At 34.6% G+C, this 13924-nt stretch overlaps 1 protein-coding gene across 1 annotated transcript in view; it reads right to left on the bottom strand.

Annotated features, from left to right (window-relative positions):
- LOC145267068 (uncharacterized) overlaps nt 1-13924 on the bottom strand; it is an 85686-nt gene that overhangs the window by 15557 nt on the left and 56205 nt on the right. The window contains exons 10-13 of the mRNA XM_080123025.1: nt 7205-7346; nt 6255-6404; nt 3004-3076; nt 962-1078 (exon numbers count right to left, since the gene is read on the bottom strand). Of these exons, the coding sequence (XP_079979151.1) occupies nt 962-1078; nt 3004-3076; nt 6255-6404; nt 7205-7346 (482 nt within the window). The remainder of the gene's footprint in view (nt 1-961; nt 1079-3003; nt 3077-6254; nt 6405-7204; nt 7347-13924) is intronic.

Consider the following 13924-nt stretch of genomic DNA (forward strand, 5'->3'; position numbering starts at 1 on the left):
TTTTTTTAAATAAAATTTAAAAATTTGCGTATTTATCTATTTATTTGCGAACTGTCATCCTCATCTTCATAGCTGTTGTTTCACCACATTTTCGGCCAACTCATCCTCTGGCCTTCTTCAGGTAATTAACTGTGATGGAATAGGAATACTTAATGGTGGATGTTCTGATGAACAACAGGCCCTTGTACACCACCCACCCAACGTAAATAGCTCCGACAAACCTGACAAGCAGCAAAGTCCCACCCCTACACAGTCGAGATCCCCAGATGTAAGAAAACCTATTCTAATAGTTTCTTCCCCAGAACTGTTAGATTTTGGAATTCTCTTCCGGGTTCCTGCTTCCCCAACTGTACTGACATGCAGAAGTTTATGTGCAATGTGAACAGATATCTTGCTGCTCAACTCCCTACATAGTATCCCTGCAACTTTTGTTCCTGATAGTAGCTCCCTACATCAAAGTGGCACTGTGCCTTGTTTGGGATGAAAATGTAATAAAAAAGAAAAAAAATACTAAAAAAGAAAAAAAAAATACTGAGCTTCGTAACTGTATGACCAGTAATTACTGCCTTCCATAGTTGTTGTCTAACCACGTTTTTGGCCAACTATTCATCTGCTTTGCCATCATATTTTTGTATTAATCAATGTGAATATCTGCATGATTGTTAATACATTTAAACAGGCGGAATCAAAATATTTATTTACAGGCTTGGAAAATAAAGCTTCTTTTTAATTTCTTATATTTTTTGACAATTTTTTTTTTTTTTACGGAAATCAGATAATTAAGTATGAGGATGGAATATTCAAATATATCAGATACAACCTTGGCAACGCCAGGTACTTCAGCTAGTATTTATATCAACATTTACTAAACAAATTTGAACATAGTCGATCCTAGGCAAAATTGGGTTGGTCAACTCGTTCTGAAAAAAATCTGATGACAATATGAAAATGATATACTTACACTGAAGTTCCGGAACCGAAAAGATAGGCCGTTTCTTTTCTGATTCTGTCTCGCTAAAATCCTTAACCTGTACTAGATTCCGTTTCCAGAGAGGGAACAAAGATTTCTGTTTAAATTCTGCAGAAAAAGAAAAAAAAGAAAATCAAATAATTATGCATGCAAAAGTAAACTAAGTCGTTTGGCTATTAACCCCAGATTAAATTATACAAAATTATATTTTTTTTGTTTTTGTCCAGAATTAAAAATCTAAAATAAACAGACATCTGTACCTGTGACAAAATGAAAATATCATGTTCTGAAAATCATACAAATTGATCAAGCAATTTTATTTTTATATAAGAAAATAAAATTTTATGAGTATCTGACGAGTGACTATCTCACGTGCTATTTTGAAACAAATATCAACAAACTAAGGGCGATAACTCAGCAATAATTCAAACTTGCAAGATTTATGTTATATATACCTAAAAATTCCCATTAATCGCTTTAAAATGATTTTCTTTATAAAAATAAAACTACTTTTATCAATTAATATGAATTTTGGAATATGATATTTTTGTTTTGTCATGGGTACGTACATCATATCGATTTTTCTTAATTTTTGTTTTTTAATATAGAGAGAATTCTGGACAAGAACTTTTTTTTTTTTTTTCAAACCATCCAGATCAAGTTTGATTTTTAATTCCAGATTTAAGAAAATTATTTTTTTACACCGAGCCCATTTTCCATATAGTCCCTGACTAAATTATAATAATGATTTTTTTTGTTTTTTAGTCCAAACCAAAGTTTTTTTTTTTTTTTTTTACAAACCATCCAGATAGTTTGATTTTTAATCCCAGATAATTTTTATTATTTATTTTAACACCTGGTCCATTTTTTTTTCATTGTGGTACTTGCTTAGTTTAATCAAGACATTAAAAAAAATGAAAATATAGAAAAAAAAAAAAAAAAAAAAAAAAAAGGTTATATTGTATGTATCCATTATGAAATGAAGATAAAAAAAAAGATTTCACCTAATTTCATCAAGTAGTTTTTTTTATACAGCGAAAAATAATTTGGTATGATACTGAGCAAAAGGTTTGATTTTTAGAAAGAAAAGCTAGTATTAAAGATGGGGAGGGAGTGTTGGCGCTTTAAACTGAGTTATCTCCCCGTGGTGAGTCTGAAAAATTTAAAGATGGCTACCTTCAACGTGCTGTCATAAAAACATGATTTTCCGCTAAAAAAAAAAAAAAAAAAAAAAAAAAAAAAAAAAAAAACCTACTCAATCAAATTAAATGAAATTTTTTTCTGGAGATTTTCAGTCCAAAATGGATACGCATAATATAACCTTTCTTTTAATATTTTCATTTTTTAATGTCTTGGTTAAACTGTACAAGTACCAAAATTATATTGTACATACCTATTATGGAACGAAGTTCTAACAAAAAATTTTTTTTTCACTTAATTTGATCAAGTAGTGCTTTTTTTTTTGTTTTACAGAGGAAAATCAAATTTTAATAAGATCGATCATATCCTGCTATCTTGCCTATTTTGTGCATGAAGAGGTGGATGCCTTTAAACGAAAAAGGGATAAACAAAGACAAAATGAAAAAGGGATTTAAAAAAAGGACAAATAAACTCTGTGAATAAAGTAAAAACAAACAAACAAAAATAATGTAGGTATTTTTTTTGGCTATGTTTCAAAAGCATCTCGTAAAATTTTGACAAACTTTAAGCAGTGATCTCCCCTGGCGCAATCCTCCCCCCACCTCCCTGCAAGACAAGATGGACGGGTTTTTTTTGTCTCAGACTAAATAATTTTTTTAACACCCAGCCAAATCTGCTTTTTAAACTTAAGACTAAATTATTTTTTTAATCTTGCCAATTTTTTTTTAATCTAGATTAATTTATTACTTTGCTTTTTTTCCTTCAGGTTAAATTATTTTTAGGAGCCCAAACTAAGTTTTATCAAGTCCAAACGAAGGCCTTTTATGTTTGTGAGGGTCATTTAAAGGGAGAAAATTTACATATAGAGTTATCTTTCTTGAATTCATCTGTACCTTTTTTTGCTGGATATTTGAAGAGTTCTTTCATGGAACTTTGGAATTGAAGATCATGGGGAACTTTAACTTCCTGAAAATAAAAAGACAATGAAAATTATTTGTATTATTTAATCATTGATAGCCATTTCATTAAATGAATCAAGATCTACACATAAATCATTAATAAAATGTTAAATTAATCAATTAATTAATTTATACAAATAATTATTAATTTTATCTACCATTTGATCCTATTCCTTCAGTCTCATTTCATATCTAAACGTCATTAAGCCATTTTTTTATATTTGCATTTTTTATAATTCTGGCCCTTCTCCTCTTCTGATGAGAAACATTTAGCTTCGAAATGTTATGGCCTAAAGAGTTTTTTTTTCCCCCTTAACTTTTCCTTATTGTTCTGATAATATAATAATGTTGTATATAAATTATATTCCTCATCTTCCATTTAAATATTATATATACAGGGTGGAATGATAGAACTGTCTCCCTAAAGAAAACAACACTGCAGCTATATTTTCAAAACTTTTATCGAAAAAAATCAATCAAGGTAACTTGATTATGTAGTAGAGCTGACATCTTTTCTCAATGCAGCTGCCTCCATCCTAAATCACCGCCTGATATGGGTCCAGAACTGGAAATATGCCTTTTCCACAAGCACCGGGTGAGTTGGCAAATACTTGGCGGATGGCGGCAATCAGACTGGCTTTAGTGTTGTGGGAGGTTATGTTGGTGATGTTCTTGATGTATGACCAAATAAAGTAGTCTAGTGGGTTCAGGTCGGGAGAGAAAAGGGCCAGTGAGAGAAGGGTAAAAGGTCATAGAACTCCTTCTGAAGCCAAGCCTGGATCTCTTTGGACTTGTGAGTTGGCACTAAGTCCTGCTGCCACAGCCATGGTCTGGCAGCGGCCACCTGATTGCACCATGGAGATCACCAAACTTTTCAGGACTTTCAGGTACACTTTGGTGTTGACTTTCAAGCCGACTTTGAAGATGTGAGCTGGCATGATGGAGCCCTCACTTAAAAACATCAAAGGCAATAACTGTGGTCGGAAAGTTTGTTTTCATCACTCTGGGCACATCCCTGCTACTCGTGGCAATCCAGCGATGCACTTTGAGAGTCCTGGCAATGGTCCTGTTGTCCTAACTTGGATCAGTAGAGAGCTTGAGTTGTATAGCGGCGCATCTCTGATCTCGTTTGTTGAACATTGTGTTACTTTCAGACATGATAGAAGGCTCCTATTGCTCTTGGGATGTGTATATAATTGGCCAACTAGTAGATGGTCTGTTTGGGGGGGGGGGTTTAGATCAAAACAACCCTGTTAAAACAAAACAAAAAAACAAGTTGGTCAGGTGTTTTGTGTGTATTGGGGGTGGGGTGGGGTGGGGGTTTAGATCAAAACAACCCTGTTAAAACAAAAAAAAAAAAAAAAGGTTGGTCGGGTGTTTGGTGGTGTAAAAGAAAAAAAGTTTTAGTAGGATGGCAGGCTTGAACCCCGAAGCGTTGACGCGAAGATAGACGAAATGGAAAAAAATCCTAAGACCTAACCATCTTGGCCACGAGGGGAGAGGAAGTGATAGGTGTCTTAAGTTAACGTTTATAAAGTGAAATTGACAGGTGCGAGAAAGTTAAGTCGCATGATGTTTGACATTGAAACATAACGTGGCTGCAAGCCAAAAAAATCTCGAAAATAGCGTGTAAAAGTCGGCCAAATTAAAGATAGCTGCGACCCCTGTTCTTAAGTCGTAGATATTACGATTTAGACGAAAAAAGCCTTTTGCGGACATACACAAAAACGCACACACACAAACACACATTTTCGCTTTTGTATACATAAATAGACTAGCAGATGTACGCAGCGTTGCCTGGGTGTTTGTATGTGTGAAAGAAAAAAAAAAAAAGAGTTTTTCGTAGGGAAGTAGGCTCGAACCCAAAGCCTTGAGGCAAAGAAAGCCTGATAACTTACCACGATCTTACGTGAGCAGAGAAGTGAGAATGATTGAAATTAAACATTTAAAAAAGCAGGTGGTTAAACGAACGTCAACGTGTGGTTTTCTAGGTCAAACATAACACCATAAAGAAATGAAATCACAGCGCGAATTTTGTATTTTGTAACATAAAAGTCGCTCAAATAAAGATAGGGACGACCTCATTTTGTAAATCGGAGATATTATAATCTAGGCAGTATATAAAAAGCTGTAAGAATTAGTGAGCCCCCACCCCCCAAAAAGCCTTTGGCGGACATACAAAAAAAAAAATGCACACACACAAACCCATTTTGCCCTTCATATATATAGATTAATTTAATGAATTAAGAGTTACAGTTAAGTTTACCAAAATAATCTAAGATGGCAAAACTAAAGTATATTATAAATATTGAAGAGTTAATATTTATAAAGTAATCTCAACCAGATATAAAATATAAAAGCTCGATAAAACCAAATAGGAAAGAGCTTATAATAACAAGTAATACCCTCTGCTTCACTATTTGTTACTAAATAAGATCTATGACTTACTTGTAGTTTCATCAAATACTTTTGTAAGCATATATAAATATAAACGTTAAGACACCTATCACTTCCTCCCCCATCGTGGTTATGTCTCTGGGCTTTTTTCCATTTCGTCTCTCTTTGCGTCAACGCTTCAGGGTTCAAGCCTGCCTTCCTACTAAAACTTTTGCTAATCCCTACCCTCTGATGAGAAGGAAAGTATTTCTTCGAAACTCTGCGGATTAAGGACTATCCACTTATTTTGTGCTTCCTTTTTAAAATTAAATATGTTTTTAACTCTTTTTCAAAGTGTTTTTTAACATGTTTTATTAACTACCTGTTCTAATTAGATTAATTTAATGGTACAAGTTACAAAAAACATTCTTATATAAAATACCTTAGCCAATTTCTAAATAATAATTATTATATAAGTTATGCAAATTTGTGTTAAAAACAGAAGACATTTTCACATTATAAAAAAATATATATTTACTGGAAGGCCGTCTGCCGTTGCCTGGTCATAAAATACGCTTAAATACGATATTTTAATTCAGGCTGATTTTGCATTTATTATTATGAAGCCACTTCTCTATTGATATCGTACCCAATATATAGTAATGCCCCCCCCATCAGCAGGGTCTGCTCATACAATGTTTAAATATACTTTGTGTAGATTGCTCATTTATTATTATAGAGGGAAACATTTTCAAGTTATAAAAGTATCGTCGTTGATCGATTTCTCGTAAGAAAACAAATTGACTTACCGCTATGTCCCTAACAAGGTCTTCTGTATGGGAAAGCTGTTTCCTTAAGGTGTCACGGTTGATAATGATTTCCATATCCACAAGTAAACGACGTTTCCGTGGCTTTCCTGAGACACTGACCACTGGCGATAAAATCATCGGAGGGATAATCTTAAAAAAAAAAAAAAAAAAAAAAAAATTTTTTTAAATAAGGAAATATACGTGTTAATCTTACGGGACATAGAGATTGTAGGAATGCGAGTGGGCTATGGAAAAAAAAAAGAAAAAAAAAACTGATGTCGACATTACTCTCCTCTTGTATGATGAGTGTGAGAGGGTGAAGAGAGAAAGAGAGAGAGCATTTCTAGTACTTGGGCCCCCTTTATGTACATATCCCCGACTAACCAGACAAGCAACAAAATTCAACTTAAACCACAGTCACTCAGATGTAAGCATGACACACAAAATAAATAACACACACGCTATCCTATTAATCTATCTATATATCTATAAAAGTGAACGTGTCTGTCTGTCTGTCTGTCTGTGTACATTTCCCTACGCAATAACTCTGTCAATTTTTAGTCTATAGACTCGAAATTTGAAATACAGGGTACTGAGATTTGGGAAAATCGATGTGACGGGTGTCAGCCAGAAATTTGGCTGTTAAGGGGTCAAATTTCAACGATTTGACCTTTAAGAACTCTACCAAACTCCTCCGACAATTTTGGGTCTAGACACTTGAAATTTTAGATATAGGTTCCTTGAACCTGGATCTAACTTAATAAAGTGATTTGAGCCCGAAACTATAAATTTTAAGGGGTCATAATAGGGGTCAAATTTTAAAAAATTAACCATTTTTTTTTTGTTTTTTTGCTTTTTTTTGCACAGCATACACCTCCAAACACCCGAGCAACGCCGGGCACCCCTGCTAGTATATATATATGTATATATATATATATATATATACTTACTGGGCGTTTCCTCTTTGGAACCGGTTCATCTATTTCTCGAGTGACATTAAGGTCAACAGCTTCATGCTTCTTCTGCCTGTCTGGAGCATCTGGGATCACTTCTTTGGGTGAAGCATGTTTCGGGGTTTCTAGTCCAGATGTTCTAAAAACATAACACAATTCAGAAATTACGATACATTTTAAACAACAGAATGAAATTTGTTACTGGAACATTAATAATAATGACATGAGCGATTAACAAAAAATATGGTTGTTTGGAAGAAGCAGCTCACTTTTTAGACTTGTATGTATTCGTGTTTATCGGTTGTTTTCACTTGTGGGATATTACATTTCGACCTCCAGATAATGCTAGATGATCAGGAGAGAATACACACCGTTTCAGAAACTTGCCGTTTAATGAACTGTCCAATATAATCAAAAACTGGAAGTTTTAACGACTTAGTGTCTCCTATGTTGTTCAACGGTTTAGAGTCTTATTTCTTGTCTCTACTATCATATAAAAGGAACTTTGTGTGTGAGTTCGTCCCTTATAGATTCAAAAACGTCTGGTAAAATTTAGTTGTAAGTTACACTCTTTTGGAGGTTGAAGGTTCACTCCTTAGTGCGGGCAACACCCAAAATACAATTGTAAATAACTTAGGATTTTTACCCAGTCCCTTATAAGCAGTTAGTCAGTAGAGATCAGACTGATGCGTAGCCAAGAAATGCATTAGCAAGTAGACATGTGGACGACTTTGTTGGAAGCAGAAGAGGAAGAACCAGAGAAAATGTAGAAAGAGACTCAGCATGCCATACTCTGGAAAGGGAATGCATAAGATAAATAAAGGCCATGTAAAACATAACTTGCTGTGATGGCATTCTTTCAGGTTTGGACAAATAACGTATGTGTCTCTTTTGGTTTGAGACAAGCAGACATAGATGTTATCTATTTAATTGTAAGAAAAGCTGTATTTAAAAGTTTGTGTCACGTTTGTTAACTATGTGTATTTGTGAAGAAGCGACAACACTCACAATGGACATTTTATATATATACAGGACACAATGAATATTTTTATACTCTGTATACACGCATTGATTAAATATAGCAAGCCCCACTCTCCCTAATGGTTTACTTCAACATGTGCAGCTGCCATCGTGCAAAGGCAGCATGTGTACCACAGATTTAACTGACATAAATCCAATTCAAACAGACAGAAGTATATAGAAGCCAGAAGTAACTGTAAGAAAGAAATAGTGAGAGCTAAGAGAGAATTAACTGAAACCACCAAAAAATGCATCGAAGCACAGAAATTAGGAACCTGTGACTTCTGGAAAATCTACAACAGTGTAGTAAATAATGGGCAATCAACAATTCCCCCACTATCCAACAATCATGAAGTTGTTTGCTCAGCAACTAAAAAGGCTAACATGCTTGCCAGTCGGTTTACCTCCAACTCCACACTGGACCCTGATAACCACCCTTTCCAGACTTTCCTTTGCGGACGGACGCCACACTTGACGATTTGAAAATCACCCCTTCTCAGGTGCATGCTATCATAAAGAATCTTGACACTTCAAAAGCATGTGGACCTGATCTCATCCCAGCTGTGCTATTAAAAAAGTGCTCCGTCAAAGTAGCTCCAGGGCTCTCCAAACTTTACAACAAATGCCTTAATGAATTTTGCTTTCCTGCCTGTTAGAAAAATGCTTCTGTGGTACCAGTTTTTAAGAATTCTGACGAAAGAATTGACCCAGTAAATTACCGTCCCATTAGCCTCCTCCCACTTTTTGCCAAAATATTTGAGTCTATAATTAACCAAGCTCTAGTTCATCACCTTACAAATGCTAAACTACTGACCGACCAACAATATGGATTTAGGTAAGCCCAATTCCACAGCAGACATTTTAACTGTAATCTCTGAGCGTATATACCATTCACTTGACAAAGCTGGGGAGGGTAGAGCAGTAGCTCTAGATATATCTAAGGCTTTTGACAGAGTATGGCATAAAGGTCTTCTCAGGAAAATCAGATCATACGGTATCACTGGAAGAATACTTAACATAATTAAATCCTTCTTAGATAAGAGAAAAATCCAGGTTGTCCTCGATGGTCATACATCTAAACAATATGATATAAATGTGGGAGTGCCTTAGGGGTCTATCCTTGGACCTCTGTTATTCCTAATATTCATAAATGACCTCTCTGACAAAATTGTCTGTGAGATGGGTATGTACGCTGATGACACCACGCTCTACAACAGATACAACAGGAAAACAAATGAACACATATATAAAGAAATGGCAGAAACACTAGAGGATGACCTCCGATCTGTAGTGGAATGGGGACAAAAATTGATAGTCACATTCAATGCTGCCAAGACTAAACTTGTTTCCTTCAATAACTACAAGAAACCTTCTCTACCATCAATAGCAATGGCCAAAGACTCTTTATCTGAAAAGCACATCTTTTAAACTCCTCGGCCTAATGTTCACAGGAAACATGAGTTGGAACAATTACATTGAGAGTATTGCCAGTACCGCTGCGAAAAAGGTAGGTTCTCTCTACCGTGCTAGAAAGCTACTAACGCCCAAAAGTATCTTGTACTTCTATAAGGCCACCATTCGCCCATATATGGAGTATTGTTGTTATATTTGGACCGGTGCATCTGCTACTAGTCTCTCACTCCTAGAAAAGGTTCAAAAGAGAGTCGCCAACCTAATAGGTCCTGAACTGTCATCCAAGCTTCAGCCTCTGTCCCATCTACGTAATGTAGCATCCCTCTGCCTGTTCTACAAGTACTTTAACAGTGAATGTTCCGACGAACTGCAAGCACTTGTACCCTCTCTATGTAAATACCCCCAACAAGCAGCAAAATCCCACCCCTTCACAGTAGAGATCCCTAGATGTAAGAGAGCCTCCTACTCCAGTAGTTTCTTCCCCAGAACCGCTAGACTTTGGAACTCCCTGCCAGGTTCCTGCTTCCCCAACTGTACTGACATGCAGAAGTTCAAGTGTAACGTGAACCGACATCTTGCTGCCCAACTCTCCACCTAGTACCCTTGTAGCTTGTGTCCCTAATAGTAGCCCCCTACATCAAAGTGGCAATGTGCCTTGTTTGGGGTGAAAACTTAATAATAATAAAAAAAATATATCAAAGACACTGTTATATATGCAACTAGATGTTATACGAGCCCATGTAATATATATTGACACATCTAAGAAATACAGACACGTATATATACAAGGCACACGTGTGTACGTGTGTGAGATATATATATATATATATATATCTTCTATATATATAAAAGCCAAACGTCTGTGTGTATGTATGTATGTTTGTTTGTAACGCTAAAACTTTTGAAAGACGGAACCAAACTTGACAAATTTGGTATCATATCGAAGCCCCATCACCCGAATGACAAATATCGAAATTTCACGTCAAACGGACCACTAGAAGTTGGTCAACTGATCAGTTATCTTCGAGGGGGGCCCCCAAAAAACCTGTCATTATCTATATATATAAAAGACAAATGTTTGTTTGTAACGCTAAAACTTGAGATGAAAGATTCCTCTCCCCTAAGAATAAAACATATGTTCAATATCTGCTTTTGTTTTTTCATTGTTTATACGGTCCCGAGCAACGCCGGGTAGCCCTGCTAGTATATCTATAAAAGTGAACATGTCTGTGTCTGTCTGTCTGTGTACATTTGATTGTACTGAGATTGGGGAAAATCTATGATCGGTTTTCGGCCAGAACTTTGGCTGTTAAGGGGTCAAAGTTCAATGATTTGACCTTTGAGAACTCTACCAAACTCCTCTAACAATTTTGAGTCTAACCACTTGAAATTTTAGATAGATCCATGTCCAAGGAACCTATAACTTAATAACTTTATTTGAGCCCAAAACAATAAATGTTAAGGGGTCAAAGTTTAAAAAATTGACCGTTTTTTTTTGCTCAGCATACACCTCCAAACCCCCGGGCAACACCGGACTGAAATGCTAATATATTTATAAAAGTGAACATTTCTGTATGTCTGTCTGTGTATCTGTGTACATTTCCCTACGCAATAACTGTCAATTTTTAGCCTACAGACTTGAAATTTTATATACAGGGTACTGAGATTTTGGAAAATCTATGTGATCGGTTTTCGGCCAGAAATTTGGCTGTTAAGCTGTCAAAGTTCAACGATTTGACCTTTTTGAACTCTGCCAAACTCCTCTGACAGTTTTGGGTCTAAATACTTGAAATTTTAGATATAGGTTACTTGGACATGGATCTAACTTAACTTGATTTGAGCCCAAAACAATAAATGTTAAGAGGTCATAATAGGGGTCAAAGTTAAAAAATATTAATTGTTTTTTTTTTTTTGCTCAACATACAACGCCAAACACCCAGGCAATGCCGGGCTGAAATTCTAGTATATATATAGATATCAGTGCTGACATGTTTACGATCTTGAGCAAGTCGCATTCACCCTTTCATCTAAAAATTCTAGAAACTATTTTTATTAAATCCTAGAGACCTTCTCTTTGCAAGCCAAAAAAAAAAAAAAAAAAAAATTTAGGACTTAATTTTATTCTTATGTAATTCCCTCCCTTATTCTTTGTTTTTTATGTTTTTTGTCCTCCACCATATTTCTGACTATTTTTTTTTTTTATCATAATTTTCCTCAATTCAGCTCTGTTGAGCGAGGAATGAAACCTGGTTAGCTAACCTTCATTTCATTTTTTTATCATTATGTTAATGGGTTTATATTTAGCCATAATTAAATTTTGTACCCCCCAAAATTTTCATACTATATAACTATATATATCTCCGAAACAGTGTTTCATGGTAAACAACTGATGATCCCTTAAATTACCATTGGTGCTATAGTGAATTCAAGAGAACAAGTTGATGCAGAGATTGTGGGTTATTAAATAACTTACTGACTTAATAGTTTTCTAACGAATGATAAAATATGATTTTTGTTTAGTTTTAAAGGTTAAAAAACTTCCAATACTAATATATATATATATATATATATATATATATATATATATATATATATATTTGTGTTGGGACGATTAATTGGAATTGTAACTTGAAAAATCAGAACTTTTCAGGGTATCGGAATCAAAAAAATTTGTGTCTATTTTCTGATGCCAAAACCGATTCTTTTACTTGTATTTTTATTTTATTTTGTTTAAAGCAAAATCTTCCATGGCAGGCAGTAATGATAAAATAATAAATATTCATTAATTTTAAACTATGAGTAAAATTAAAATCTATATACCATCCCCCACAAGTGTATTTTTCTATTGGAGAAAATATTTGTACATTTGACATAAGTTTTTACGGTAATCGTAAAAAATAAAAACTATCTAGTTAAATCTTTAGATATTTATAAATTGGAATCGGTAATTGTATCTGAACTGGGAATTTTGTGCGGAATCAGTACTTGTATCAAAATCATGAAGAATATTAGAATCATCCCATCACTAATCTATAATATAAATCTCACCTGTCTGTTTAAATGTATGTACGTATGTATGTATGTCTGCCTAAAACTTTTAACAGAGACGACGGATTTTCACAAGATTGGTATCATCTTGAAGCTCGACCCTTCAGACGACAAATATCGAAAAATTGGCTGAAAAGATTAATTCCTTCACCCTCAACTGGGCACTTTTCTACAGGGAGGGGTCTTTTCTTTTTTTTCCCGATATTTTCAAAGGTCATCTCCTTTATTCAACTGTCTAGCCTTTATTTAAACATTTGTCACTTCCGGTTTGGTGATGGGCGCAACAGCAAAGATGTCACATTTTTTTTTTCACATTCTTTTCCTCCTTCGCGGTACGGGTTCGAGCCTGCCTGCCTATTACCACTTAAAATTTTTTTTTTTTAACACACTCCTCCAAACACCCGGGCAACGCCTGGTACCCCTGCTAGTATATATATATATATATATATATATATATATATATATATATATATATATAAATAACTTAAAAAAAAAGGCACAAACTAAGTTATGTTTTTGTTGTGTCTTAGGAAGAAAACTTATATACATATTTACGTCTTCAGATATACTTCAGTTGGAGATATTCCGGCAGGTGGCGTGTTGCATGTCTTACTGGATGGAGCATAGGCGTCTTGCCTATTTGACAGTCGTTGCCGGACTCTCCCAGTATTGGTGATTGATACCTTTATATATCTCAATCACCCGCCTATGTTAATTAGTAGGCGTCTCCACAACAGTTTTCATTGACGTTTCATCTTTATTACCAGACTTCCTCTGGACTAATTGAAATTAAGAAAACAAAACACCAGTACAAATATGATGGCAATTTTGACAAGGAACAGTGTATATGCTGCATTGGAAATTGGTTTGTTTTGAAAATGTTTTGAGGTTTTTAATGTTTGTTTGTGATGTGGTTTGTATGATTTGAATATACAGACATATACACTGTTCCTTGCCAAAATTGTGACCATAGATACATTGGTGAAACTCAACACAGATTAGAGAAAAGACTCAATAAACATAAAAGAGATGTAAGAAATAGCAATTCACTGAATGCATTATTCTCTCATTCATTGCAGCATAATCATACCTTTGACTTCAAACAAGCAAAAATAGTTAAATTTATTTCAAATAAACCACGACAGAGACTTCTTTATTAATCAGCGCTTATTGCAAATTTAAGCACAATTAAACAATGTGGAGGTTTCTATAATTTATCGCCATTAATAAGTAAAC

Source organism: Euprymna scolopes, chromosome 42, assembly GCF_053919585.1.
Source record: "Euprymna scolopes isolate OS-2025 chromosome 42, ASM5391958v1, whole genome shotgun sequence".
NCBI lineage: Eukaryota > Metazoa > Mollusca > Cephalopoda > Sepiida > Sepiolidae > Euprymna > Euprymna scolopes.